Here is a 26,875-nt window from a genome sequence, read left to right as displayed (position 1 = left end):
CTAAATGTTAAGACCGGACACTATAAAACTCTTAGAGGAAAACATAGGAAGAACACTATTTGACATAAATCACACCAAGATCTTTTTTGACCCACCTCCTAGAGTAATGGAAATAAAAACAAAAATAAACAGGGCTTCCTTTGTGGTGCAGTGGTTGAGAGTCCGCCTGCCGATGCAGGGGACACGGGTTTGTGCCCCGGTCTGGGAGGATCCCACATGCTGCGGAGCGATTGGGCCCGTGAGCCATGGCCGCTGAGCCTGCGCGTCCAGAGCCTGTGCTCCACAGCGAGAGAGGCCACAACAGTGAGAGGCCCACATACTCTAAAAATTAAAATAAATAAATAAACAAATAGGACCTAATGAAACTTAAAAGCTTTTGCACAGCAATGGAAACCATAAACAAGACAAAAAGACAACCCTCAGAATGGGAGAAAATATTTGCAAACAAATCAACGGACTAAGGATTAATCTCCAAAATATATAAACAGCTCATGCAGCTCAATATTAAAGAAACCCAATTCAAAAATGGGCAGAAGACATAAATAGACATTTCTCCAAAGAAGACATACAGATAGCCAAGAAGCACATGAAAAGCTGCTCAACATCACTAATTATTAGAGAAATGCAAATCAAAACTACAATGAGGTATCACGTCACACCAGTCAAAATGGCCATCATCAGAAAATCTACAAACATCAAATGCTGGAGAGGGTGTGGAGAAAAGGGAACCCTCTTGCACTGTTGGTGGGAATGTAAATTGATACAGCCACTATGGAGAAAAGTATGGAGGTTCCTTAAAAAACTAAAAATAGAATCACCATATGATCCAGCAATCCCACTACTGGGTATATATCCAGAGAAAACCATAATTCAAAAAGACACATACACCCCAATGTTCACTGCAGCACTATTTACAATAGCCAGGTCATGGAAGCAACCTAAATGCCCATCGACAGATGAATGGATAAAGAAGATGTGGTGTATATATATATATATATATATATATATATATATATACATACACAATGGAATATTACTCACCCATAAAAAGGAACTAAATTGAGTCATTTGTTGAGATGTGGATGGATCTAGAGACTGTCATACAGAGTGAAGTAAGTCAGAATGAGAAAAACAAATATCGTATATTAACGCATGTATGTGGAACGTAGAAAAATGGTACAGATGAACCGGTTTGCAGAGCAGAAGTTGAGACACAAATATACAGAACAAACGTATGGACACCAAGGTGGGAAAACTGTGGTGGGGTGGGGATGGTGGTGTGCTGAACTGGGCGATTGGGATTGGCATGTATACACTGATGTGTATAAAATTGATGACTAATATGAACCTGCAGTATAAACAAACAAACAAACTAAAAACAACTAATACTAAACTTTCTTTGGGTTATTTGTATGGAAATATGTTAATATAAATGTTTCAGACATTGCATGAAATTTCTAAAAATCTTGTATGTTCTGGTATAATGTTATGAGTCATAATTCTAGTTATTACTTTAAAATGTATATCTCAGGAATAACTAAATTTCTTTGTCAATTGCATTACTATGAACTTTCATCAAATCTTTAACCATGGTCATTTTAAGTCTTTTGTCATTTACAGACAGTTCTGGGTGTACTCTGATGCTTTTGCAAAAATGTTCCTATAAAAGGGTTTCATCTTCAAGGAATCATGGAAAAGACTCTGACAAGTACATGTTTCTGGTAACTGACTATACTGCTGAACTGAATGACTAAGCATTTTCAGAACTCTAATGGAAAACTGATGAATTCATAAAAGCGCTAACAAAAGATCAAGATAAAAAAAATTAATTACATGGGACTGAGTGAAGTGATGAGGATGATTAAAATTTTTGTGACTTTTTGTTTGAATTAAAAAAAAAAGAACAGAAAAAAAAAGAGTAGGAAATCTTGCCTCTCTGTAATATATATCGTGAAAGGTCTGCATAAATACTTATAAAAAATTCTGTATTTAGAAACCTATTCAAAATAGGTCTTCTTAGGCTTCTTAGAAGTGTCAATAAACTCATATGATGCACTTCCAAAAACAAAAAATTGCAATAATGTTTTGCAAAGTGACTATCAGTTTGCAGTCCCACCAGGAATGTATGAGAATTCAAGTTGTTCCACATTTTTGGCAATATTTGGTATGGTCAGATTTTTTATTTTAGACTAATAGGTATATACTTATATCCCATGATGGTTTTAATTTTCTTTTCTCTAATGACTAATAATATTGAGCATACTTTCATGTCTTATTTGCCATATAACTTGTTTTGTGATTTTTCTAATATTTTACTTTTTAATTGAGTTGTTTGTTTACTTATCATTAAGTAAACAAAACACTTTGTAAATCCTGATAATTCTTTATAAATTCAAATACAAGTCCTTCATCAGATATGTGATTTGCAAATATCTTCTCCTACTGGAAGGCCTGCCTTTTTATTGCCTTCACAGTATCTTTCTATGAGCAGGAATTCTTAATTTTGAGAAAGTCCAAATGGTCATTTTTTTTTTTCTTTTAGGGGTAGTGCTTTTAGTGTCGTGTTTAAGAAATCTTTGTCCAACCCAAGGTCGTAAAGATTTTCTCCTATGTTGTCTTTCCCTGTGTTTTGTAGTTTTCAGTTTTACACTTAGGTCAGTGATCCATTTTGAGTTAATTTTTGTATAGGTCACAAGGTATGTATCAAGATTCATTTATTTTTGCATCTGAATATTCAATGGTTCCCACACCATTTGCACATAAAACTACCCTTTCTCCACAAAATTGACTTTGTATCTTTGTTTAAAATCAATTGACCATGGATGTGTGGGCCTATTTCTGGATTCTCTATTCTGTTAAAATGAGGCACACATTTTTTTTAGTAGATATGTATTCATTTTTAATAAAAATTTTTTAAAATACTGGCTTTCTGACTCCAAGTTGTGGCCTCCTCTCTTAAATTACCCAGTCCTTGAAATTATGATTTCCTGAAGTTATACTGAACAAAGTTACTGTAAAATACAAATATCCCATACAAAGTATGTCACATGAAGTATCCTCATTTGCAAGACATCTTGTGAATTGTTATGACTTGCCACTGAAACATAAGGCTCTTGTTGCAAAGAACATTAAAAAGTACAGTCTCTTTTAGACTTTATAAATAGACCCCAATGCTGACAAATATGTTTTTTAAAACTAAGACATTTTAAGAGTAGGGCTACTTTGAATATATTATTTGGAACAAATACATAGATTCATCAAGTCCCTAAGCCCTGTGCAATTTCAATTAGCTACCTGCCAAGAGCCATAGATAACATAATATAGCTGTATAGAGAAAATGCCATCTGCCTCTGTGAGCAAAAATCACTCTAGTATCAATGCCTATGATTCCTCAAAGCTCTCTTGATTCCGCTGATACTATATCTAAGGTTAACCACAGAGAACTTCTCTGTCAATGTCTCCAACTGCAGAGTCTATAGGGCCCCTGGGTCCATCCAGCACTGTACGAGATTCATTGATAACACTGATTGTGTGGATGGTGCATGGCACAGTTAACCACACCGAGATATTCATGAACAAATGCTCTAAATTGGCAGAAACCACTGAATCCTTGCCAGTTCCTGTGGTAAACTAAATATCCAAGTTTTTCTAACTGCATTTTTTTTCTTTTTTGATCCAGGAAACATATAATGTGAGGATCATTAATTCCCAAGAAGAAACTTGCATTATCTCTCATAACCAAAGAAAACACCCCTGAGATGATGCCAGAAATATAAATAGAAGTAAATAACACTGTGGACATTGAAAGATTGTTATCGTGTGGTAAAAGCAACCTTTCCCCTGCATCTAGTCCTTCAGGCCATGTGACTGATGGGTAAGTTTTTTGTGGTTACCTCTCCCTTTGAGGTGATCCTATACAGGGTACCGTGTGCCTAGAGCATCAGTTCCAGCTTGACCAGGTAAGTGATGGGCCATTATTGGTTCCAACTCCTGCTCATCTTAACCTGCAGTCAGCACACAGGCAAGTTAGAATAGCCCAGCAAGACCCAGACATCATCTGTGTCAATTTATTAGTTGTGTAAAAGAGAATCCACCCTAGTTAAAGAAGGAAAGAATTAAAGGGCTTTAGAAAGTTCACAGTCTTTGGAAGGGTCTGAGAAGCAAGCTCTAGACGAAGTTTCCAGGAATAACATCTAGAACCACACATCACAGAGCTGGTCTGGCAAAGGTCATACTGGCTCTGGCACAATCAGGAAGTTGCTGCCATCATCACTGACCCCAGAACATGCTGTATTTGCTTGGGATCACACCAGCAAGATGGCTCTCCATGCCATATCTGTCTCTTCATATAACTGTGTTTCTCTTTACCTTTCATTTCAGTAGTTTCATTATATGTGCCTCGGAATACTTTTCTTTGTATTTATCCATCTTAGGAGTTTGCTGAGTTTCTTGAAAATATAGATTAATGTCATTCATCAAATTTGGTAAGCTCTTGTATGTTATTTCTTCAATACTGTCTCTATCTCATTCTCTCTCTCCTCTTTCTGGGACTTCAATTACCTGTATATTAAACCTTTTTACTATGTTCCATATCTCTCTTATGTTCTCTATTCTGCTTTCATTTTATTATTTTTCTCTTCATGTACTTCATTTTGAAGATCGTCTATTGATCTACAAGTTCATTAATTCTACCTTCTCATAATGTCTAGTCTGCTCTTAAGGCTCATCCAATGAGTTCTTAAATTCAGGTATTATATTTTACATTTCTAGAATGTCCATTTGATTCATTTTTATATATTCTAATTCTCTACTGAAATATTCCATATTTTCATCCATTTTTTCATCTTTTCTTCCATTTTCTTTAACACATTTGTCATAATTATTTTGTAGTTCTTACCTTTTAACTGCAATATCTAGTTCATTTCTGAGACTGTTTTATTCCTTTATAATCAGTCACTTTTTCCTGTTTCTTTGAATGTTTGGTAATTTTTATCTGGGGCTGAACATTGTGAAGGATATATCCTAGAGGCTCTAAGTTATATTATTTTTCTCTAAACAATGTTGAGTCTTTAGTCTGGAAGGTAGTTAAATTGCCACAAAATCTCCTGGATTGTGTTGATGATTTATTTTTACTTTTTTTATGGTAGGTCTGTTTCAGTTTTGTCCATAATCCTCGAGTGCAGCCCATACCCTTAAGGCATGACCTTCCTGGAGTTTCAGCTGAACGTCTAGAATGTTCACCAGGATTTCTCCACATAAGCTGGGCTAGGACTCAAATATCTACACCTCCCCAAAACTGTGTGACCTCTGAAATTTCTATTCAGTTATCAGCCTACCAGTAGTTTTTCTCTCTTGGCCTTTTGGCATCTCATTCTCTGCATTCAGAGCTTAAAATTTGGCAAAGGACCCATGAGATATTTTTGTAGGCATTTTGGAGGCTCTTTATCTGCTGTACCTTCATCTCTGGTACCCTATCCTCCAAATCTCAGGTGCCTTTGTAGGCCAAACTCCAATATCTGCTTCCTTCAGCTATCAAGATTATAATTTTCTGCTTGGGTTATTTCTCTCTCCACCTTATATTAAAAGATGATGTCAGGGGAATTTCCTGGCAGTCCAGTGGTTAGGACTCCACGCTTTCACTGCCCAGGGCCCAGGTTCAATCCCTGATTGGGGAACTAAGATCCTGAAAGCCGTGTAGCATGGGGGAAAAAAAAGAAAAAAGAAAAAACACAGGATGTCAGGAAGAAATTCTGAGCAAATATAGGGCTCACCTTCAAAGTTTTATTTCAAGGATCTTATCCAGGCACTGGCTGTCCAATGCCTGCAAACATTTTTTAAAATAATATTTTGTTCATGTTTTATAGTTGTTTATGGTGGTATCGGTTATTCATTATCACTGGAATTGGAACTCAAAAACTACATTTTAAATTAAAGTACCATACACCATCTGATTTGTAAAACCTAAGTCTAAGTCTATTCTCCAGAAGCAAAGGAGGCTGAAATCTGTGGAGAAGGGAGATTATGGGAGGAGTTGATGCCATGAGAAATGATCAAAGTGTGGAAAGGGTGGTCAAATGCTATTTATTCAAAAAGGTGTCTTCTACCCCATCATTATCTGACTTCCCTAACTACTATGGCTTCTTGGTTAGGATGTTCATTAGCTAGAGATGGGGGAAAAGGGCACAAAAACAAGATGAAGTCAAGAAGAAAACTAAGTGCCTGGTAACATGATTCATGCCCAAAATATACCTCAGTTTTATAGATTATCAGGTTTTCTTTTTAAAGTCACATGTGACTCTGAAGCGTATTCAGTGTTGACAATTAAGACTTGTACTTCATTTCTTAATGACTTTGCACATCCACATACTTGTTTCTACAGCAAGATTCCCTCATAAATAAGGTAAAAAGAAGGTAGTGAAAATAGTACTATCTCAAGAGGTTATTAAGAAGAAGAGAAAAAAATGCCTAAGCCTTATTACATACTTCGACAAAAGTTACTCAGCACCAAATGTGTTCCAATCACTGAAAAATCTGATGCGGGGGAGGTGTTGGAGGGCTAGAGGAGTTGGAGGGGGTGTATGTTATACCAGGATGAATAAGATGGGGTTCCTGCTTGCAGTTGTATAGGGGACATAGATTTTTCAGTGTGAGAGGTCCACTAGGATCAGGAAGGAAAAGTGTTGACTGGATTAGGTAATATGGAGGTCACTGGTCACTTTGGAGAGAGGAGAGGATTTTGGTGGAGTGGAGAGGTCACAAGTCCTGGAGAAAAATATAATATAGATTATTCTTTCAAAAGGCTGATTTCAAATGAAAGGGTAGAGAATAGGGACTGCCCAGGTCCTAGAGGATGACTGAGAGAAATACCCCACAGAGTAAAAATAAAGAAAAAATAAGGAAAGGGGATAATCAGTAGAACCCAATTTCTAAAGTGGTTAGATGGGTCAGAGTCCCAAACATCAGAGGGAAGGACTGGATGTCATTGTGTAGAAGACATCACATCCTCCATCGGGAGGGAAGCAGGGGACTAGCAGGAGACAGACACAGGGTGGGCAAAGCAGGAATTAAGGGTCGATTTCATACCTCCATGACTTCATTTTATTGATAAAGTAGCAAGTGGGTTGTCTCCTGGGAGTCTGGTGGGGAGGGTGTATGGTGTTAGGTAAGAGTCTTGTAAGGACAGGTGATCCTTTGAAACAGTGATAAGGGGAATAGGAAGAACTGGTGAACAAAGGACAAGACTAAGGATTCCCATGCTGACATTTCATTGAGAGTCCGGATAAGATGACTTTTCCTTAGTAGTACTTGGCCACCCAGTATGGACACAGAGAAAGTCAACTGTGAGACAGATCTGGGAATGAGGCTCCCCAGCCATTCTGTAGACAGACGAGGATGTTAAGGAGTCAAGTGCACAGCTAACAGAGTGGTCTAGGCTAGTGCCAGGACGGTCTGGGGCTGGTAGTCTAGGAAAATTTAGGGCAACAAAGAGCAGGTTTTGTGGGAGCAGGAGAATAAGATCTCTACTTTCCCACTTTCATCTCAGCCCTCTTGTGAGAGGCCTAAAAGCCTCTACTTGCTACAGCAGCAGTTACTGATGGAAAACCAAAATAAAACAGAGACAGAGAACTCATTATTTCAAAATTCCTTTAACTCTTTTCTTAAAGACACAAATCGTCTAAATCATCCCCCACAAGCCCCTTTAAATTCCAAGACTAAGAACAAAATTATGGTTAAATGTTTAATGTTTATTATAGCTAGCATGTTGGTTTTAGAAAGGTCAAATTTATGACACAATGAAGTAATATTTTTCACATTCTGTGAGTCTATTTTATAGCACACTGGGGCCCACAGTATAATAAATGTCTTCCATTTATTTTGTAAGATTCTTGTATGCAAAGCTGTGTAGGGCAGTGATAATACGGAATTTCAAATCAACTGAGCTGGCGTGAACCTTAAGGCGGGTCACTTTATCTTTCAGGACTTCACCCTTCAGACTTGTAAAATGAAGACTAGGGATAAATCTCCAAGTTTCTTTACAGGTTAAAAAAATGAGCATAATTTAATATTTTTAATTACTACTGAATCAATAGAGTTACCCCTTTTCTTTTATGATATATTTTTGGTCCGAGCTATAATTTACTGAGTCTCAGTCCTTGATCAGGAACACAAACTCCAACGATAACACTGTCTCTATGGAAAATAGAATCCATTTTACCACAATTTACTTTATGTTCCAATTTCTCCACTCTCTGCCCACATTTACTCTTTGGAGGCTGCAACTCCAAAAGTTCAGAGATAGTTGTTCACCATATTGTGACCATGTGTCTCTGTGGAGACTCCATATTATGTTGTCTCCACTGACCCCAGCTCCTGATTTCATGGGTGAGTGCTCTACAGCACCCCTTGCACATTTTAACTTGGATTTGTCATTGAGGGTAATATCAGAAAATGCCTATAAAGCATCTATTCGAATGCCTGAGATGTTGGGGGCTCTCCACAGAATACGCCTGATACGTTGGGCAGCATGATGTATGGGAAATAATCAAAACACTGCCTTATTTTTGTCCCCCATTCAGATGTTTCTCCTGTCACTAGATGAAAACTAAGCAGAACCCATGGCTCACTCTTGGGTTACAGAGGGTCCCACAGTCACTTTAAGTCACAAAATACAGTCTTGATTCAAAATTAAATTGTCTAGTTCTAAGAGATTAAGCAACTCTTCCCTCTTTATTCAGAAGATAACATTTCCTTTCATTCCCTACATGCTTAGGCCATCAGAGTCCAGGAGTGGGAGGGAAAAGGGGAGGAGAGGTAAAGGGGAGAAGCAGAGTTCTCATTGGACTGGTGACTGACGCTGTCCCCAGTAAACCCGGCAGGTGCTTAATGCTGACTCTTGCCCTCCTATCAGTTTTCTTGTCTGGACTGTTCCTGGAAAAGTCCCCATACACATTTTCCTTTAGCTAATTCTCTTCCACCTTCAGGTTACCATTTATTGCTGTTCCACCTCACTGTTTTGGGTGGAGCCCAAACCTCTGGCAAGAGCTTTGCTGGGCAGGAAAATCTCAGACCTTTGAAAATGACCCCATGCCACTATCCAATGATTTCTTAAATAGAGCACATAAAAGATTGATAAATAGTATTTCATTAGGACCTTCCAGAAAGCAGGAAAATGTTGCTCCAACTTTAACCACAAGAAAAAGCTGAATAGCCTACAACATCAAAACTTTTCTTGAACCCATCGGAGAAGAGGTCATGGGGCAATAAACTAGCCTGAGATTTAAAGAAAGGTAGATGTCTTACCTTTCTGGTAAGACAGACTGGCTTACCTGAGGCAGAGCCCCTGGGAAAGACAAGGCCATCCTAGAAGGGATAAGAAGATTGCAGGTAAAACTGTGATGATCCCATAGTTACACTTTAACAATTGCTGCTGTGGCAGAGTGTTAGCTTCTGTATAAAACCCATGGAAGCTACAGACGTAAGGGGAATTTACACCCCTTCACAGGCTTTTCTCTACAGACCTCACAGAATGCTCCTAAGAAAGATGGAGGTCAGGGTAAGCAAGCAGAGGAAGTTCCCTATGGGTGTGCAAATCAGCGAGAGAGGAACAAAACCCTACTGAACAAAAGGCGCTGTGGGTGGGGAGGGATGCAGAGCAGCAAACTCACCAGGGCGCAAGTATAGACCCTTTACAGCTGGGGAAAGGGAACAAAGAAATCTTCCTCTCCTGGGGAAGAAGCAGCAAGCTCTCTCCCTCAAAGGAACAAGCAAGACCAGAGGCGAGTCTGGAGTTCATCTGCCCTGGGGAGGAGGGCACAGCTACTGAGTAGGTCCTGGCCCCAAGACCCAGGGACATAGGTCCTGCCCAAGACTGAGGCTGAACCAAGAAAGCAGAATGCCTCTTCCCCAGCCAGGCTAGCAAGGGGCTAGTAAGAACCTACTGCAGCAGAAGGTGCAAGAGGAGCAAGTCTCTCTCTTGGGCTCAGGTTCACAGGGAAAGCCTGAAGCCTACTCCCACCATAAGCAAAGTACACTAATTGCCAAAAACTGAAGACAACTGGTGAATGGATAAACTGTGATAAACCCATATCATGGAATACTACACAGCAATAAAAACGACAAAACTATTGACATACACAATAACGTGGCTGGATTTCAAAGGCATTATGCTAAGGGAAAAAAGCCAGACTCAAAAAAGCGCATACTATAATGGTTACATTTATATGACATTTTAGAATAGGCAAACTATAGGGACAGAGATCAGTAGTTGCCAAAGGCTGAAGGTGGGTGAGGTGTTGACTACAAAGAGGCATGAAGGATGGCTGACAGTGATGGAACAGTTCTACATCCTGACTGCAGGGGAGGTTACGTGTCAGGCATTTGTCAAAACTCAGAACTGTACACTAAAAAGGGTGATTTGTACAGTATATAACTTATACCTCAAAGACATTTAAAATTAAAAAAAAACAGAATTTCATTAAAATTAAGAAGGTTTGTTTATGAAAAAACAATGTTAAGAGTGTGAAGAGACAAGTTACAGATTGGGAGAAAAAAATAGAACCTGCATACAGAATATATAAAGAACATACAAATGAGTAAGAAAAAAAGGCAGGCGATGGAATAGAAAAATGGGCAAAGGACCTAAGTGGCCATTTCACAAAAGAGAATATTCAAATGGCCAATATGCATAAGAAAAGCTGCTCAATATCTTTATTCTAAATGCAAATGAAAATCATAATGAGGTGCCACTACACATCCATCAGATTAGCTGAAGTGAAAGATTGGCAACATCAATGTTGGTGAGGATGTGGAGCAACTGAAAGTGGTTGCAAATTTATATAACCACTTTGGAAAACTATTTGGCAGTCTTTACTAAAGTGAAACACCCATGAGCCTTATGATGCAGCGATTCCACTCCTAGGTACTTATCCAAGAGATATGAGGGCCTATGACCACCATAAGACATGTTCAAGAATGTTCATAGCACCATTATCATAACAGCAAAAACCTGAAAGCAACACAAATTCCCATCAATAGGAGAACATACAAATAAATTGTGGTACATGTATATTATGTAGGAAGTACTACCCAGCTATAAAAAAGAACAAATAATTGCAACATGCAACAAGGACGAAACTCACAGATATGATGAGTGAAAGAAGTGTAAAAGAGTATATACTGTATGATTCGATTCATATGAAATTCACCAATAAGCAAAACTAACCTATGGTGATGAATTCAGAATAGTGGTCATGAATGGGGCCAGTATATACTGAGAAGGCATGAGAGAGTCTTCTGAGCGGTTCTATACCTTGACCCTGATGGTATTTCTATGGGCAGCATATATTTATAAAACTTTATTCAATAGTACACTTAGGTTCTGTGTGCTCTACTGCATGTATGTTTACCTCAAGGTAATACAATAAAAAGAAAATATCACCTACAGCATAGTTTAAGGGCTAATGATAATGTGTGCAAAATGAGTATAAACAGACTAGGAGTACATAAGGACTTGTCGTGGCCCCTGACTACCCTCCACCTTTTTTTTTTAGAGTCACTGAGTGTTCCTAATCAGTCACAGATGGAGAAGAAACACACATTAGCTCTGTAGCCCATGGTAGATAGGGCTTGATGCAGCTTCTATTGCTTTTAGGTCCTAAGCTTATGCAATGTCAAAAGAAATATATTTTTGTTTAAAAAAATGCAGGGATTTCCCTGGTGGTGCAGTGGTTAAGACTCTGCGCTCCCAATGCAGGGGGCCCGGATTCAATCCCTGGTCAGGGAACTAGATACCACATGCATGCCGCAACTAAGGAGCCCGCCTGCCGCAACTAAGACCTGGCACAACCAAATAAATAAATATTAAAAAAAGAAAATAATGCAGAGCAGACATTTTTCCTCTAATGTTTTAAAATAGAGACATTTGTTTCTATATGTTATTAACTGCTATAATATAACATCTACCAGCTTATTTTTTCTATCAAGAGAATATAATTTCTTGTTGCGCCATCATCATCCTACCATGTCATTTATCAGTAAATTAATATTTGGGCACTGTATGTATGCTGTAACTCAATACAACTGTGTGTGTGCGTATGCCACATGTATCTTTATTTCTCAACCACAAACAAGCAGTTGGCATTATACTGCAGTTACAGAACTACTAAGTTTCAGAGAGCTGGCTAAGGTCACCAACTCCAGGTTCAACAGTTTCATGGGTAATAATATTGTTGGCAATTTTGTGAGGTCCGACCAGTCCCCTGCTCGGGGAATTAGTTAGCTCCCGGGTCCTGTCTCAGCTTCTCCAGTTTGTATGGTTCAGACCATTCTACTCTTTAAGTATAAGGTGGATTGCCAAATCACAACTCCCAGGCATCCTGCAAAATAAGCAGGTCACCTTAGGGGCAACCTTTACCCACTCAAAAATTCACCTCACATTAGCAGTAAGGATTTGGCACCACCCCAAATCATTATTTTCCTTACTCATAAGTTTAAGGCATGATACAATTCATGTTTGGTGGCCCTTCCAACGCTCCTAGAGAGGCCATATTCACATGGGGCCTCCAGGACTCATGCACCCGTGACCAGGCACAGCAGCCACTCTTGTTTTCAGTTCTGCCACTAATGTAATTCCTCTATATTTCCCTGCGAGTGTCAGACACCAGTGCTCAAGCCTCCAACTACAGGGGTTACACACTCAACTCTCCAAGTCATCCTGGAGGCCCCTCGCTGGGTCTGAGCAGGAGGAAAACCCTGTCTGCTCCCCCCTCACTCTGCTGAGTGCTCACACACAGCCCATCAAGCTCTCCTCAATGTTTCTCTTCACAAATCCTCCCTCCTCTTCATAATTTGACCCTTTTTTTAAAAAACATCTTTAATGTGAATGAGAGGTCCATGAGTCTGGAGCAGCGTCAGACATTTACTTTATAATTACATTCTGCATTTTCATCCAGCACCTCACTCTGATGTACAGCATTTGTGGTTGGTATTGGACATCCTCAATCAAAACTTCAATACTCACCTCCTGTTATAGTAACTTCAGGTTGAACCGTATGAAATTGTTGATTGTTCACAATTTTTGATCTAAAAGAATTTCAATTTCATATGGTTTGAACTAACAATTGTATTCAAAATAGGCTTTTTAGAGAAATGGGACTTTAGGTTGGAATTGAACAAAAGGGAAAAGTGAATTCTTAAGTGAATACCCAGGCAAATACTAAAGCATCTTCTGCAAAGCGTCTCACCTTGGCTTTCAGATCAGCACACACTTCCTGTTGCTTTTTCCTATCCTTAACCAACATGTTTTCCATTTCATGAGTTGCACAGGCCTCGACCACTGTCAGCACAGCCTTCTGTATAAAGTCTCTCCTATTCTTACTCCAACTTGCTATCAGGATCTTTCGCTGCTCCTTAGCAAAGCGATATTGGTCACAATATTTTTCATGTTCGACCTGAAAAGGTAACAGGTGGTAAACGCTTATGAAACTGAGCCTACGCTTTATGTCATTGTTACAAAAGTGAATAAAATGAATTATAACCAATGATTTTGAAAAATAAGGGACAAACATCTTAATAGTAAATACAACAACCAGGACCAAGTACCAGTCCCAGAGTTCTGAGCCCATGGCTAACTGGTGACTGAGGACCAGTCATTAAATGTTTTTAAGTTTTATACAGGATGGAGTCAGACCAGACAGCCCTAAAACAACTTCTACCCCTATATAGCAATGAATCTATGAGCAGAAAATATGATTTCCCCTACATATAATTTCAAAAATACTCCATCTTTAAATCAGCTTTGCTGTATTAACAGTGACTCCAGGTGCTTCAGTTAGATATATGCTAATAAACATTAAAAATTGCCACAATAATCCTGAAAACTCAGTTTGCCCTTGATTACTGAAACAATCAGATGTTCAGACATCTAAACTTGAAGTATTTATAGCAATGACAGTAGCCCTTCCCATCCCACACTCCTGAGGGACATGATATTCTTACATAGGTACCAATAGTTCCTGCTGCCAGTGAATCCCAACCCTGGGAGATTTGAGTCTTGAGGGAAAGAACAGGACGGGAGATAGCCTGAGTAGTTCGAAAAATCTCTGTAGGTGATTCTGAAATACTTATATAGAGGTGTGTCTCCTGCAATTGAGAGTCAGTGCTCTAAATAATTCTTTATTTTGCCAGTATAGACCACATCTCTGAATTTGATACATTACTTAACCCCTAAGCGATGTGAGAAAAGAAGCTAGCGAGCAGCATAAGGTTGGTCCTACCTAAAAAAAATAACTTAGGTATGGTTAATTAAGTACATAATGAAACGGGCTATGGCTTCACTGAAACCAAATATCAGCTTCTAAATTCTGTTTGGTAAACTTCTTAGCTTTATTCCCCTAAGCCAAGAATATGCTTAAAACTTGGCAAACATTAAGGAAGTATACACCATGCAGAAATGCATACTAATTATCCCAATGTAAGAAGTAAATGCAAAAATCTTTATCATATTAATAGTAGGCAAATATAAAAATCTACACAGTTAAAAATGACAGCTGGTCACAGAAGCAAACAGAATCTATAGGGAATAAAAAGAAAGATCTAATTTAGTAAATTAAGAGTTTTGTAAAATCCAGAATGAATTATTATATAACATGTTTTTTACACAACAAGGATTTGCTATAAAATAAAGGTCAGAATTAAAACATATAATTGGGTGGGGGTTGGTGGGTGGGAAAGGATAAGAGAGGTTGGTCATACTAGTTGTGTGGCCTTTGCCTCAGTTTCTTCACCTGAAAAGTAAGGATAACTATAGTTCTCTCATCCACTGTTACGTGCATTACAGGAGTTTACACATGACTGAGATAGGATAAATTCTATACACGTTAGTATTGTTACTTGCTTGATTTAAAACAATTACAAAATGCAGGGTATGTGATAATATTTTATAGCATGGCCTATTTAAAAGGTAAGAGTCGGACTTCCCTGCAGGCAACATGGGTTCGAGCCCTGGTCCGGGAAGATTCTACATGCCGTGGAGCAGCTGAGCCCGTGTGCCACAACTGCTGAGCCTGCACTCTGAAGCCCACGAGCCACAACTAGTGAGCCCACGTGCCACAACCACTGAAGCCCACGTGCCTAGAGCCTGTGCTCTGCAACGAGAGGCCACTGCAATGAGAAACCCATGCGCCACAACGAAGAGTAGCCCCAGCTCGACGCAGCTGGAGAAAAGCCTGTGCACAGCAACGAAGACCCAGCGTAGCCAAAAATAAATAAATAAATTTATTTTTTTAAAAAAAGGTAAGAAAAGAGAAAAAAATAAAATAAAATAAAATAAAATAAAAAAAGGTAAGAGTCTATGCATGTTTGTTTACATATATGTTTTAAAGTGAGTTACTATGAAATTCACTGGTGACATGGTAACTTCTGTTTCCTTGTCTATGTTACCTTGTCCACTAAAGAATGTAACCATAACTTCCCAGGGAAATTTCAGCCAGGACTCTGAGTTATGAATTTGGGGCATTTGTGTTTAGACCCGTCTAGGGGGATCAAGTGGAGTTGTGGTGGGGATGGTGTAGGTAGGCACCAGCTCCCAAGGCAAGTGTTGGCTTCCCCACGACTAGAAGGACTGAGGTGTGGTAGGCTATGTGAAGGCAGGAGCAGGCACCCCATTTTCAGGCAAGACTCAGAGATGGCAGAACCTCTGAAATGGGCAGGTGAATGTACAGACACCTGGAGGTCAACACTAGCAGAGCAACCCAGGGGACCATGGTGAAGCTCTCTGTGGCAAGTAAGCCACAGAAGAGTGAATGTGGCCAGAGGGATCTCCCACCTTTTTATGTACCACACTGACCCGAAAAATGGTAGACTTTCAAAATATAACCCTATTATTTTCTAGAGTGCAGAAAAAAAAATCATTTTAGAGCACCATTTAAAGTATATATATATTTTGCTCAATAATTATCAATCATTAAAACAATTTAACTTGCCAGCATATAGGGTCCAGCACTCACCAAATCATGCCTCGATTTGTGAGGAAAATGTCTCTGTAACATGTCCAGATACAGAGTCCTTCTGCCACTGAGATCCCCAGGATACTGATCCACAAGAGCCTGGTAAAACCAGTGGTCTTCATCACTTAATTGGAAGTTTCTGGAAGAAATAAAAATGTCACAACACTTTAAGCAATCATGGAGTTTGAGGGACCTTAAACTGTTTAAGCTGTTAGTGAATGATAATGATTATATTAAATAAAGACTTTTTAAAAAATACATTAGCCAAATTAAATGTCTCCTATAGAAAAAGTTCTAAATTATAACACAATGGGTTCTTTCAATCCTTTATTTGGTCTTGCCATGAGTTTCAGGAATAATTTGAAGAAGTTTAACAATGAGACATAATATTTTTAAAATATTTATTCTATCTTGCCTACAACAATATTTTAAAAATTATGACCAATGAATGAAATAATAAATTATTAACTCTACAGATTAAAAAGGAATTTTGCTAATTCAACAAACTTCCTGTTTCTAGACTGGAGGAAAACACAAATGTAGAGAGTCAAATAAACAATACACAAAGGAAACCAAGGCCTGAGGAAGGCACATATTAAGGTTGACTTTAGAAGTAAGTCTAGGGACTTCCCTTGTGGCACAATGGTTAAGAATCCGCCTGCCAATGCAGGGGACACGGGTTCGAGCCCTGGTCCAGGAAAATCCCACATGCTGTGGAGCAACTAAGCCCATGCACCACCACTACTGAGCCTGCGCTCTAGAGCCCATGAGCCGCAACTACTGAGCCCGCGCACCACAACTACTGAAGCCGTGCACCTACAGCCTGTGCTCCGCGACAAGAGAAGCCACCACAATGAGAAGCCTGTGCACCACAAGGAAGAGTAGCCCCCGCCTCACCACAACTAGACAAAAGCCCACTCGCAGCAACAAAGACACAATGCAGCCAAAAAAAAAAAAAGTAAGTCTAAAATTATCTTTTATTTTACCCGCTCAGCTTCTTGCTTTGTGGAGGTAAGACTAGATATTGGTAGTAAAAAGATAACCAGTGGCATTAAATTTCAGATCACTAAAGAAATCATTTGTAACAGGATCCCTTCAAGTCACCTTCCCAATAACATATCCATCATGCTCCAAAATACCTTTTTTAGTTCAGAACTTTCCGAGGTACTGGCCTGGTTTGTGTATTAGCAAAGCCCTATGCAAAGTAAAAAGGTTACAATATCAGCTTGAACTCTAGACTGAATTAATGTTTCTTTATTATTCTGAGTTTATTTGCATATCATCATTCCTGTTTAATAAGTTGGAATAATCAAATACAGATGCAATCAGAAGGAATATTATTAGCAACAAATATTTCTTTGATCCAAGATGGAGACTTGTTATTGTTTATTTCTATCATTGGCCTTCTACTTTAAAGTTAGTTGTGCAATTTAAAGAATTTTTACAGTATGTCCTCTATGCCCTTGAAAAATATTTGACAATTTAAAACAATAAAAACCTCTTTAAATCAGTGATACTAATGGGAATTCTACCATCCTCATCCAACTTACCCAGTTTCTGTAAAGTATTTCATGATACTGATAAGTAGCAAGAAAGAAACAAAGTTATTTTTCAAAGAAGATAACCTTCTCTAACAGCTCTATAATAGGAAGAAAAAGTGGGCTGGAAGTGTTCCATTAGGAAGAAGCAAACTCTACATTTCTTCTGTATGACATGATAATATATTGCAGAGAAAGAATTTGAGATTTCATTCATTGAACACATTGAGTGTTTGGGGTCTCTCTGAATCAGTTAAGCCAAAGGCTTCTGCAAATAAAGCATCTCAAATAGGAGTATTAAGCCTGGAGAAAGGATTGCCTGAGTGGTTTTGGCATTTAAAACACCCTCAAGTCTTCAGGGACAGTATCTCAGGTCCTCTCTCAAGGAACTCATTTCATTCATGATAACATAAATGCATTTTAATAGCAGAGTTAGCCACATTTCTACATGGCAAGCAATCAGAAAAAGGAATAGACCCAGAGTCGATGTCCTCATTAATGCTTTTAAACTGTTTCTGTAATCAAAGGGACCTGAATACAGTTTGAATTTCCATCTTTATTTGATTACAAGGATAGACGTGTAGGGGTGTATGTGCTGGGGAGGAGGAAGCGACAGAATCTAGGTCCAATAAGCTCTCTGTTCTTTTAAATTGTCATTTATCTATATAAAGGATGCTGTTGGTGCCAGGCTAGATCACCTTGATGAGCTAGAATTCCTATCTTCAAAATGCTGGTAATTCACAGATGTACCTTCCTCCTCTGAAGAACTGTCCTGGGCTAGATGGGAACTGCCTCACCCAGGAGGCTATTCTCCCACCACCTTTCAGAGCCAACCTCAACCAACGACTGGCTGACATGGGGGTACAGAAGGCCAGGCCACTTGCCTCAAGATGAGACCAACTCTGTGATGCCATTCGTGCTCCAGAGTTTCACTGTGGGAGCAAACTGTAACCTGTTTCCATTGAGATCTTCTGCCACAGACATCTTCCCCTCCTCCATCCTGCTTCCCTTACCATCCTTCTCCTGAGAGCACTGCCCAACAAATCACATGTTCTTACAATCCCTGTCTCAGATTTGCTTTTACAGAATTGACCTAAGATAATCTATGAGCAACCTTACCCATAACTGTCAAAAATTATTTAAATTCTTTGGCAAATGGAGAGGTACTTCTAAGCTAATTGTTTTGATGATCTCTCATACTGAATTGTGGTGTAAGATTGTGGCTATCCTCAAAGTGCAGATAGCAAACATTTACAAAAATGTTTTTTAAATAAAAGCACACATTAAGCAGTGTGCATTGCTATAAATAAACATAGCAGCAGAAGAATTTGTGGTACTCAGTACATTTTTATACATTGCATGAATGTATTAATTAGGTACCATTTTAGTGACAACATTAAAACCACTTAAACATATGAAGATAATATAACATTAAAACTACATATTTCAAACCAAGTATGATATGAACAATGATCACATCCATTTTGCTCCTATTGATTTTGGAAACCTCACATCTCAACAGCTTTTTCCAATTACCACAATTACACAAATTGTAAGTCATTTTTCTATTAGATGTAGGATAAAAACGAAAAACATGCTTATAAGAAATGATAGGGCTTCCATGGTGGTGCAGTGGTTGAGAATCTGCCTGCCAATGCAGGGGACACGGGTTCAAGCCCTGGTCTGGGAAGATCCCATATGCCGCGGAGCAACTAAGCCCATGCGCCACAACTACTGAGCCTGCGCTCTAGAGCCCACAAGCCACAACTACTGAGCCCACGTGCCACAACTACTGAGGCCCGTGCGCCTAGAAGGCAGTGCTCCTCAACAAGAGAAGCCACTGCAATGAGAAGCCCGCGCACCACAACAAAGAGTAGCTGCTGCTCGCCGTAACTAGAGAGAAGGCTGCATGTAGTAATGAAGACCCAATGCAGCCAAAAATAAAAATAAATAAAATTATATTAAAAAAAACTTTAAAAAAAGAAATGATAATATAAATACTCACAATATTATTATTTTAGAGTACTTATAGCAATTTCCAGAGCTGCTGGCTTAAATTTTGAAGCAAATATTCACATCAGCAACACTATTGGCAGAGTCATGCATCTCCATTAGGATGCTGTCTGTGAGGGAGAAAACTTCCACCACTATATATATATATATATATATATATATATATATATATATATATATATATATATATATATATATACTGAGTCTTCTGGGTAGTAAAAATCTAAGATGAATATTCAAACATGATAGCCTCTTCACAATAACAAAGTAGCCATTTCCTACTTGGCATCTAAGATAAAATCAAATTTAATGTATCTGAATTTCTAAATTCAAATCTGGACATTTATCTTTTCTAACCTTCATCTTTTCATTGTAGAAAAAAATATCTATATAAAATAGCAAATTATCCTAAAATTTTGTACTTAAAAAAAATATCTTCAGACAAAAGATCTTTGGTAGGTCTCTGCAATTTCCATTTTTCTGTCCATCCAAATTTTCTAATTTAAAATGTTTCAGGAAACTTCAGCCTGCAGGAGGATGAGGTATTTATTGCTCAGTCCTTACCCTCCATCCCCCACTGCCAATTGAGGTCCACCAATATCATTTCATCATGATTTCCCAGGATATGAGACAAAACAGGTAACTCAGAAAAGGAGGACAACAGGGCTGTGAGAATTCAACGAGACCAAGGCCAACTGTCTCCATAATTCTACCTGTTTGAATCGTTACAAAAATCCTAACCTGACTCACAATCAACTTAACTACCAGTTTTCTTCATAATCGTGTTAAACCACTTCCCCAGGGTTCTGGTTCCGTGACATCAAAAGACATTTAGTGGGGTGGGGGCAGCCAGCCATGGCAAACAGCCCATGTAGGGCAACAGGTACCTTAACAGCAGGGACAAGTCTATGAGACTAAACACTGTGTATTCTAACTGGCTGAACTTGTCTTATATTTTCTCAGAGTGAAGGGGGCTTTCCAGCAAAATGGCAATTAGGGCCTCCTGATGCTAGCCGATGCAGTTACCAGCATCTGATGACTACCTTGACTGGCAAATGGCCATAGTGAATCTGGATTGAAGAAAAGCTCTTGTCTCTTCAAGTGTAATGCTATCAGGGGAGTGAGCCACTGGTGGAATAATGTGGATAATAGATGGTTCTGACACAATCTGCTTGTTTGGCAGCATTGGGTCTGACCCTCTAGAAAATACAACTTGACACCACTTTTCAAAGTTGTCTTTCCAAATCATACCCATCCAAACATTGAATCTAATCAGCCTGGTTCCTGAAACTGTCTCCCCAGCTATTCACCACCCCACCCCAGGCCTATTGTCCAAACACAAATCTTTGATTTTCAGCCTGGTTTACAGAGGGCCCTCTGGGCGCAGACTCATTTCTGACCAACAGAATCGGCTCCTTAGATGTTGTTTGGGTATGTACGTTGTCTTTCAGGAGATCATTCCCATTTAGCAGTCCTCACTCTCCTGGCTCCCCAGGCTCTGCCCAGTTTACCTACTCAGGTGGGAGTTGACAGCCAGAATAAAGTGGGCTCTTAGGAGTATGGTCAAAATCCACTGAATTGGGCTTCCCTGGTGGCGCAGTGGTTGAGAGTCCGCCTGCCGATGCAGGGGACACGGGTTCGTGCTCCGGTCTGGGAAGATCCCACATGCCGCGGAGCGGTTGGGCCCGTGAGCCATGGCCGCTGAGCCTGCGCGTCCGGAGCCTGTGCTCCACAACGGGAGAGGCCACGACAATGAGAGGCCTGCGTACCGCAAAAAAAAAAAATCCACTGAATTGAAGAATCAACAACAACAACAAAAGTGGTCCAGAAGATAAAGCCAGAACTTGGACCAGCATCCAAAGCCGCCTTCTTCTGAGGGGTGACAGGAAAGTGAAAATAGGACCCTCCAGAATTTCTTAGAGGAGAGTTTAGGAATGAGAATGTGGTCAGAAGAGGAGGTTAAGTGATTTATTTGGAAGCTGCAATTGTTATTTTCATAACAAGCACTCTGTATCTGCTTTTGTATCTGTTTTTACTTAGATACTGTTTAAAAGTAGTTTGCATGGAAAGCTGAATTTTTTACTTAGAATGTGTATTTTTTGGAGGTGGAGTAGCTGGGATGGTGACAATACACTTAAACCATCTTTTGTGCCTATCTCCATCCACCACTAGTTTTAAGAGGCAGTATAATTCCTAGTGGAAGTTTAGAAATAATATGATCAAGATAAAACAGCTTGTTAAAAGTAAAATGTAATAGCTCAGCCATCCCATATGCTAGGTTTTAAATAATTATATTCATCACAAGAACTGTAAAGAAAAGGTAATTGTAGCAGACATCACCTCTACTCTTGCTCCTGCTCACCATAATCCTGATTTTATTCAAGATTTACCACCTTCCTGTACAGGCCCCCCACTTCAGGGTAAGTGAGCCCCATTCCAGCCCCGGGAGTGAATCTTGACTGATCTTAGGCCATTCACAAACATCTGTTCTCAAGCTTTCCGTTCCTCTTCCCAGTGTTCGATATAATCATGGACAAAAGGCCCAAAAGGCCACCGAAATGGGAGGAGAAGTCTTCTGGGGGCAAAGGTTTCCTAGCTCTTAAAACAAGTCACAAGGAAGAAAAGGTCCCCTTCTGCTTCTGAGTGTGGCAGTGTGGAACTGCTCGAGTTGTCTGGCAGAAAGTCATCTATCTACCCTGCAGGAAGGCAGGGCAAGAGAATGCAGAAAACTAGGCCTTGCTGTGCTTGGACTTCTCTACCTCTATGCTTCGAATGAAACAAGAAGTCGCTTTATTATTTATGTTACTTTGACTTGGGTTGGGTATTCTCTTACTTTCAGCTAAAGATATCCTATTTGACAGCTGAATGGAAGAAAAATGACTTTTTTAAAAGTCATTTTTTTAAAAAAGTAGCATCCTAATATTGCTTTGGAAGGAATGTACTTCCTAATATTGTAGCATCCTAATATTGCTTTATGAAGGATGTAGAGATGCAGATCCAATGTGGCCAGTGACCAACATCTACAGTGACACTCCTGAGCTGACTGGGAACAGAGAAGTGTTTAACACCAAAGGCCATTTTTAAGACAAAAAAAAAAAAAAAGAAAACCAAACAAAAACAGCTCAAACTCAAACAAACAGAATCGGTAAAGAAAAGATCATCCACAAACACATTATTTGCTCTAATTAAAAAAAAATCCTATTGAGCCAAAATCTGCTTCCATGTACCATTTTACTCTTCACTTTTGGGGAGCAAGAATATTTTTAGGTGCAATAAAGTTGAAGTGAATAAAGTTACTTTATATGGATATTATTAATCAATTTTCCAGGTTCAAAAGCAAGAATAATAGAACTGGCTTACTTCTTTGGGATGGGATGAGGAAAAGTTTAATTAACAATTATGAGGGCTTCTGAAATTTTAATTGCTACATAAAAACACTTATAATATCACCTCAAACCAACTACCAGTAATCATTAAGAAACTGTAAGACTGGAATATAAGAATGATGGTTCTTTTTCTTAGTTTGTTTTTTCTTAGACATTAACAATGTTCAACTTTATGTTCTTTTATAGGCACTAGTGTTGGAAATAAACACACGCCTGTGAGTGTGGTGATTATAATTTCCTACATTACTAGTTCTCCATAGTCTCAGTTTTAATGATACAGTTTCCTCAAAGGATTATATTTACCCACAGTTGGACTTCAAGGTATAAGGAGTAGGAAAAACTTGTTATTTGATATATAAAGTAAGGTATTATAATTTCTCTCATGTAAAAATTTGACAATCCTGTCTATAGAAATTTTAATCTTGTCTTTGCTTATAGTTACACAGATTTTATTATTTAAATAACAAATTCTATCTATATCATCCAGGTTTAAAAATAACATATATCAATTGTGCTGGACACAAATCTGTCAAGCTGCTATGTTTTCATTTTCTCCAATCTGATTTACTCAAGATTAATTTGATTTCATATCCGGCAAAAAAACAAAAACCTCTCATAAATAACTCTCACTCCATCCTGTAAAACCCTGATTTTTCAGTCTCCTGAAGTATTAAAAATGTATATTTATGCAACATTACACTGTATAGTTTCTATTTGAGGCAATTATATCAAGAAGGCAGTTGTGGGCTACAGTGATCCTAACAATAAAGCCTGCTGAACTAGAAATTTATGGCCACTATTCTTAGATATACTTTTCACAGACATTTAAACAAACATAACATATCAATAAATACACAGACTGAGTTATTAATTAAGCAAAAGCAAAAATCTAAGACTAATTTTTGGGATATCCTGCAGAAATTGGACCCATTTTTTTTCCTTGATAAAATGTATTCCACCATAGTCAAGAGAATTTAAAATATACTTCATTCCCACAACAAACGCAGAGTAGGTTGAACAATCACCAAGTGTGGCTTTTAGTTCATGATCATAAAGTAATTAAATATTTTCAATGATGTATTTAAGAGAAAGCTATGAAATACACATGACAAAAAAATAAAATCACAGTCTGCAATTATTACCTCCCCAGAAGAAATACAAATTCCCAGGTAAGGTTGGACAATCCATGTTGGAATACGCCAAGAGAAAATGGGAGTTGCAGTGATCAAGGACATTGCTTGAGGGGGTCATGTAAACAATGTGACTAAGTGAACACATTAGTGTTCAAATAATTATGCTCCTGTTTCTGAGCACTTCTCCCCTTATTAACCACCCTTGACATACAATCAGCCCAGATCAGAAATGTAGAACCTCAGACTGGACATGACCAGGCCCTGAATCTTTCCAAAAGTTCTGAGAATACATTCTCAGAGAAAAATGCCACCTGCTAATTAAAGTGTTTTAACTTCCTGTAACTTCATCAAGTAAGCAAATGTCAGTGGTTTATTATGCTCCTTTCCCCGTCCTTCTTTTATCTTTTATTCACCAAGCAAGAGTCACATATGTAAGCATATGTTTATTCAAATATTTTTTAAAGAAAATCATGTGAGAGACATAGAAAACAAACTTATGGTTTCCAAAGGGGAAGGTGGGGAGAGGGATAAATTAGGACTATGGGATTAACAGATACACACTACTATATATAAAATAGACAATCAACAAGGATTTACTATACAGCACAGGGAACTATATTTGATATCTTGTGATAACTTAAAATGGAAAAGAATCAAGAAAAGAATATAGATATATGCATATATATGGATAAATGAATCACTTTGCTATATACCTGAAACTACCACAGTATTGTACATCAACTATACTTCAATTTAAAAAAAATAAAAGAAAGAAAATCATGTGAGGCCACTCACTGTTTCCTGAATGCTGGCTTCTAAGGCTGGTTTTTATCTATTTCATCTTTTATCTTTTTGCCAATTCTGTTGGCAAAACTGACATAAGTACAGGGTCAGAGCTATGCTATATAAATACTGAAAAAGAGAGAGAAAGAGAATATGAACAAGGCACTGGTGATATTCACACATGATAGCCATAGCCAATACCCTGACCAACAAGTCCAAAAGATGAACCAAATGATAGCCTGTTGGTGAAAGTATAAATTGTTTCTACCTTCCTGGAAGGCAATATGGCAATACTCTCAAAAGCCTTAGAATTTTTCATGCCCTTTGGCCAGCAATTCCATTTCTAGGAATTCATCTAAAAGGATTAACCGTGGGATTACTCAAAGTATGGTGACAAGGTTTTTTATTCCAAGGTTTTAAAACAAATATCAAAATATGTAATACGTACATATTTGCCCAAAACCAGGAAATGGGTTAAATTTGTGTGGATGAATTATAACAATGTATCATAATACCATGTATGTAATAACAAATATGCTGTAAAGAATATTTAATACAGTAACTTAAAACATAGAAAAAGGTTAGTAAACATTTATAGAAAAAATGAATAATATTGGATCCAGTTCACAAACTGGAAAAACAATGGATAGTGTAGAGTATTTTTTCATTTTTATGAACAATATACATATATCTGAAATGTACAAAATGTTACCAGAGGATATCTCTGGTGTTAGAAACTTAGATAAGCTTTTAGTTTCTTCTCTTTGCTTGCCTCAACTTTTAAAAAATTGTCTCTAATAAATGTAAAGAGTTCTGTATTAAGAGAAAAAACAATAAGGGAAGTCCATAAGCTACTAATCAGTTATTTTGAAAGTTACTAAAAATTAGGTAAATTGAAATAATTTAGTTGAAAAAGTACAACTTTGGGGTGTTAGCAATGTATACACAGAGGGACAAAATTGTTAAAAATCATTGTGGATTTTAGAGAGGGCCGACAGCAGAAGCAAGAATAACTACAATCCTGCAGCCTGTGGAACAAAAACCACACTCACAGAAAGATACACAAGATGAAAAGGCAGAGGGCTATGTACCAGATGAAGGAACAAGATAAAAACCCAAAAAACAACTAAATGAAGAGGAGATAGGGAACCTTCCAGAAAAAGAATTCAGAATAATGATAGTGAAGATGATTCAGGACCTCGGAAAAAGAATGAAGACAAAGATCTAGAACGTGCAAGAAATGTTTAACAAAGACCTAGAAGAATTAAAGAACAAAGAAAAAGAGATGAACAATATGATAAATGAAATGAAAAATAGACTAGAAGGAATCAATAGCAGAATAACTGAGGCAGAAGAACAGATAAGTGACTGGGAAGACAGAATGGTGGAATTCACTGCTGCGGAAAAGAATAAAGAAAAAAGAATGAAAAGAAATGAAGACAGTCTAAGAGACCACTGGGACAACATTAAATGGAACAATATTTGCATTATAGGGGTCCCAGAAGGAGAAGAGACAGGACCTGAGAAAATATTTGAAGAGATTATAGTCAAAAACTTCCCTAACATGGGAAAGGAAATAGCCACCCAAGTCCAGGAAGTGCTGAGAGTCCAATACAGGAGAAACCCAAGGAGAAACACGTTGAGACACATAGTAATCAAATGGGCAAAAATTAAAGACAAAGAAAAATTACTGAAAGCAGCAAGGGAAAAATGACAAATAACATACCAGGGGAGGGTGGGAGGGAGGGAGACGCAAGAGGGAAGAGATATGGGAACATATGTATATGTATAACTGATTCACTTTGTTATAAAGCAGAAACTAACACACCATTGTAAAGCAATTATACCCCAATAAAGATGTTAAAAAAAAAAAAAAACATACAAGGGAACTCCCATAAGGTTAACAGCTGATTTCTCAGCAGAAACTCTACAAGCCAGAAGGGAATGGCATGATATATTTAAAGTGATGAAAGGGAAGAAACTACAACCAGGATTACTCTACCGAGCAAGGATCTCAT

General features: G+C 38.2%; 1 protein-coding gene and 1 non-coding gene across 2 annotated transcripts in view; both read right to left on the bottom strand.

The window, feature by feature from the left end:
- The window catches only part of CCDC148 (coiled-coil domain containing 148), a 146,120-nt gene that overhangs the window by 102,422 nt on the left and 16,823 nt on the right, over positions 1 to 26,875 (bottom strand). The window contains 2 exon segments of the mRNA XM_060151487.1: positions 13,242 to 13,448; positions 16,005 to 16,143. Of these exon segments, the coding sequence (XP_060007470.1) occupies positions 13,242 to 13,448; positions 16,005 to 16,143 (346 nt within the window).
- Positions 12,345 to 12,497, bottom strand: LOC132522523 (U12 minor spliceosomal RNA). The gene has a single exon (XR_009541264.1). It is a non-coding gene; the product is annotated as a U12 minor spliceosomal RNA (small nuclear RNA).

The sequence above is a fragment of the Lagenorhynchus albirostris genome, chromosome 6 (genome assembly GCF_949774975.1).
Source record: "Lagenorhynchus albirostris chromosome 6, mLagAlb1.1, whole genome shotgun sequence".
Taxonomy (NCBI): domain Eukaryota; kingdom Metazoa; phylum Chordata; class Mammalia; order Artiodactyla; family Delphinidae; genus Lagenorhynchus; species Lagenorhynchus albirostris.
The sequence above is the reverse complement of the archived record's forward strand: the minus strand, read 5'-3'. Positions and strand labels throughout refer to the sequence as shown.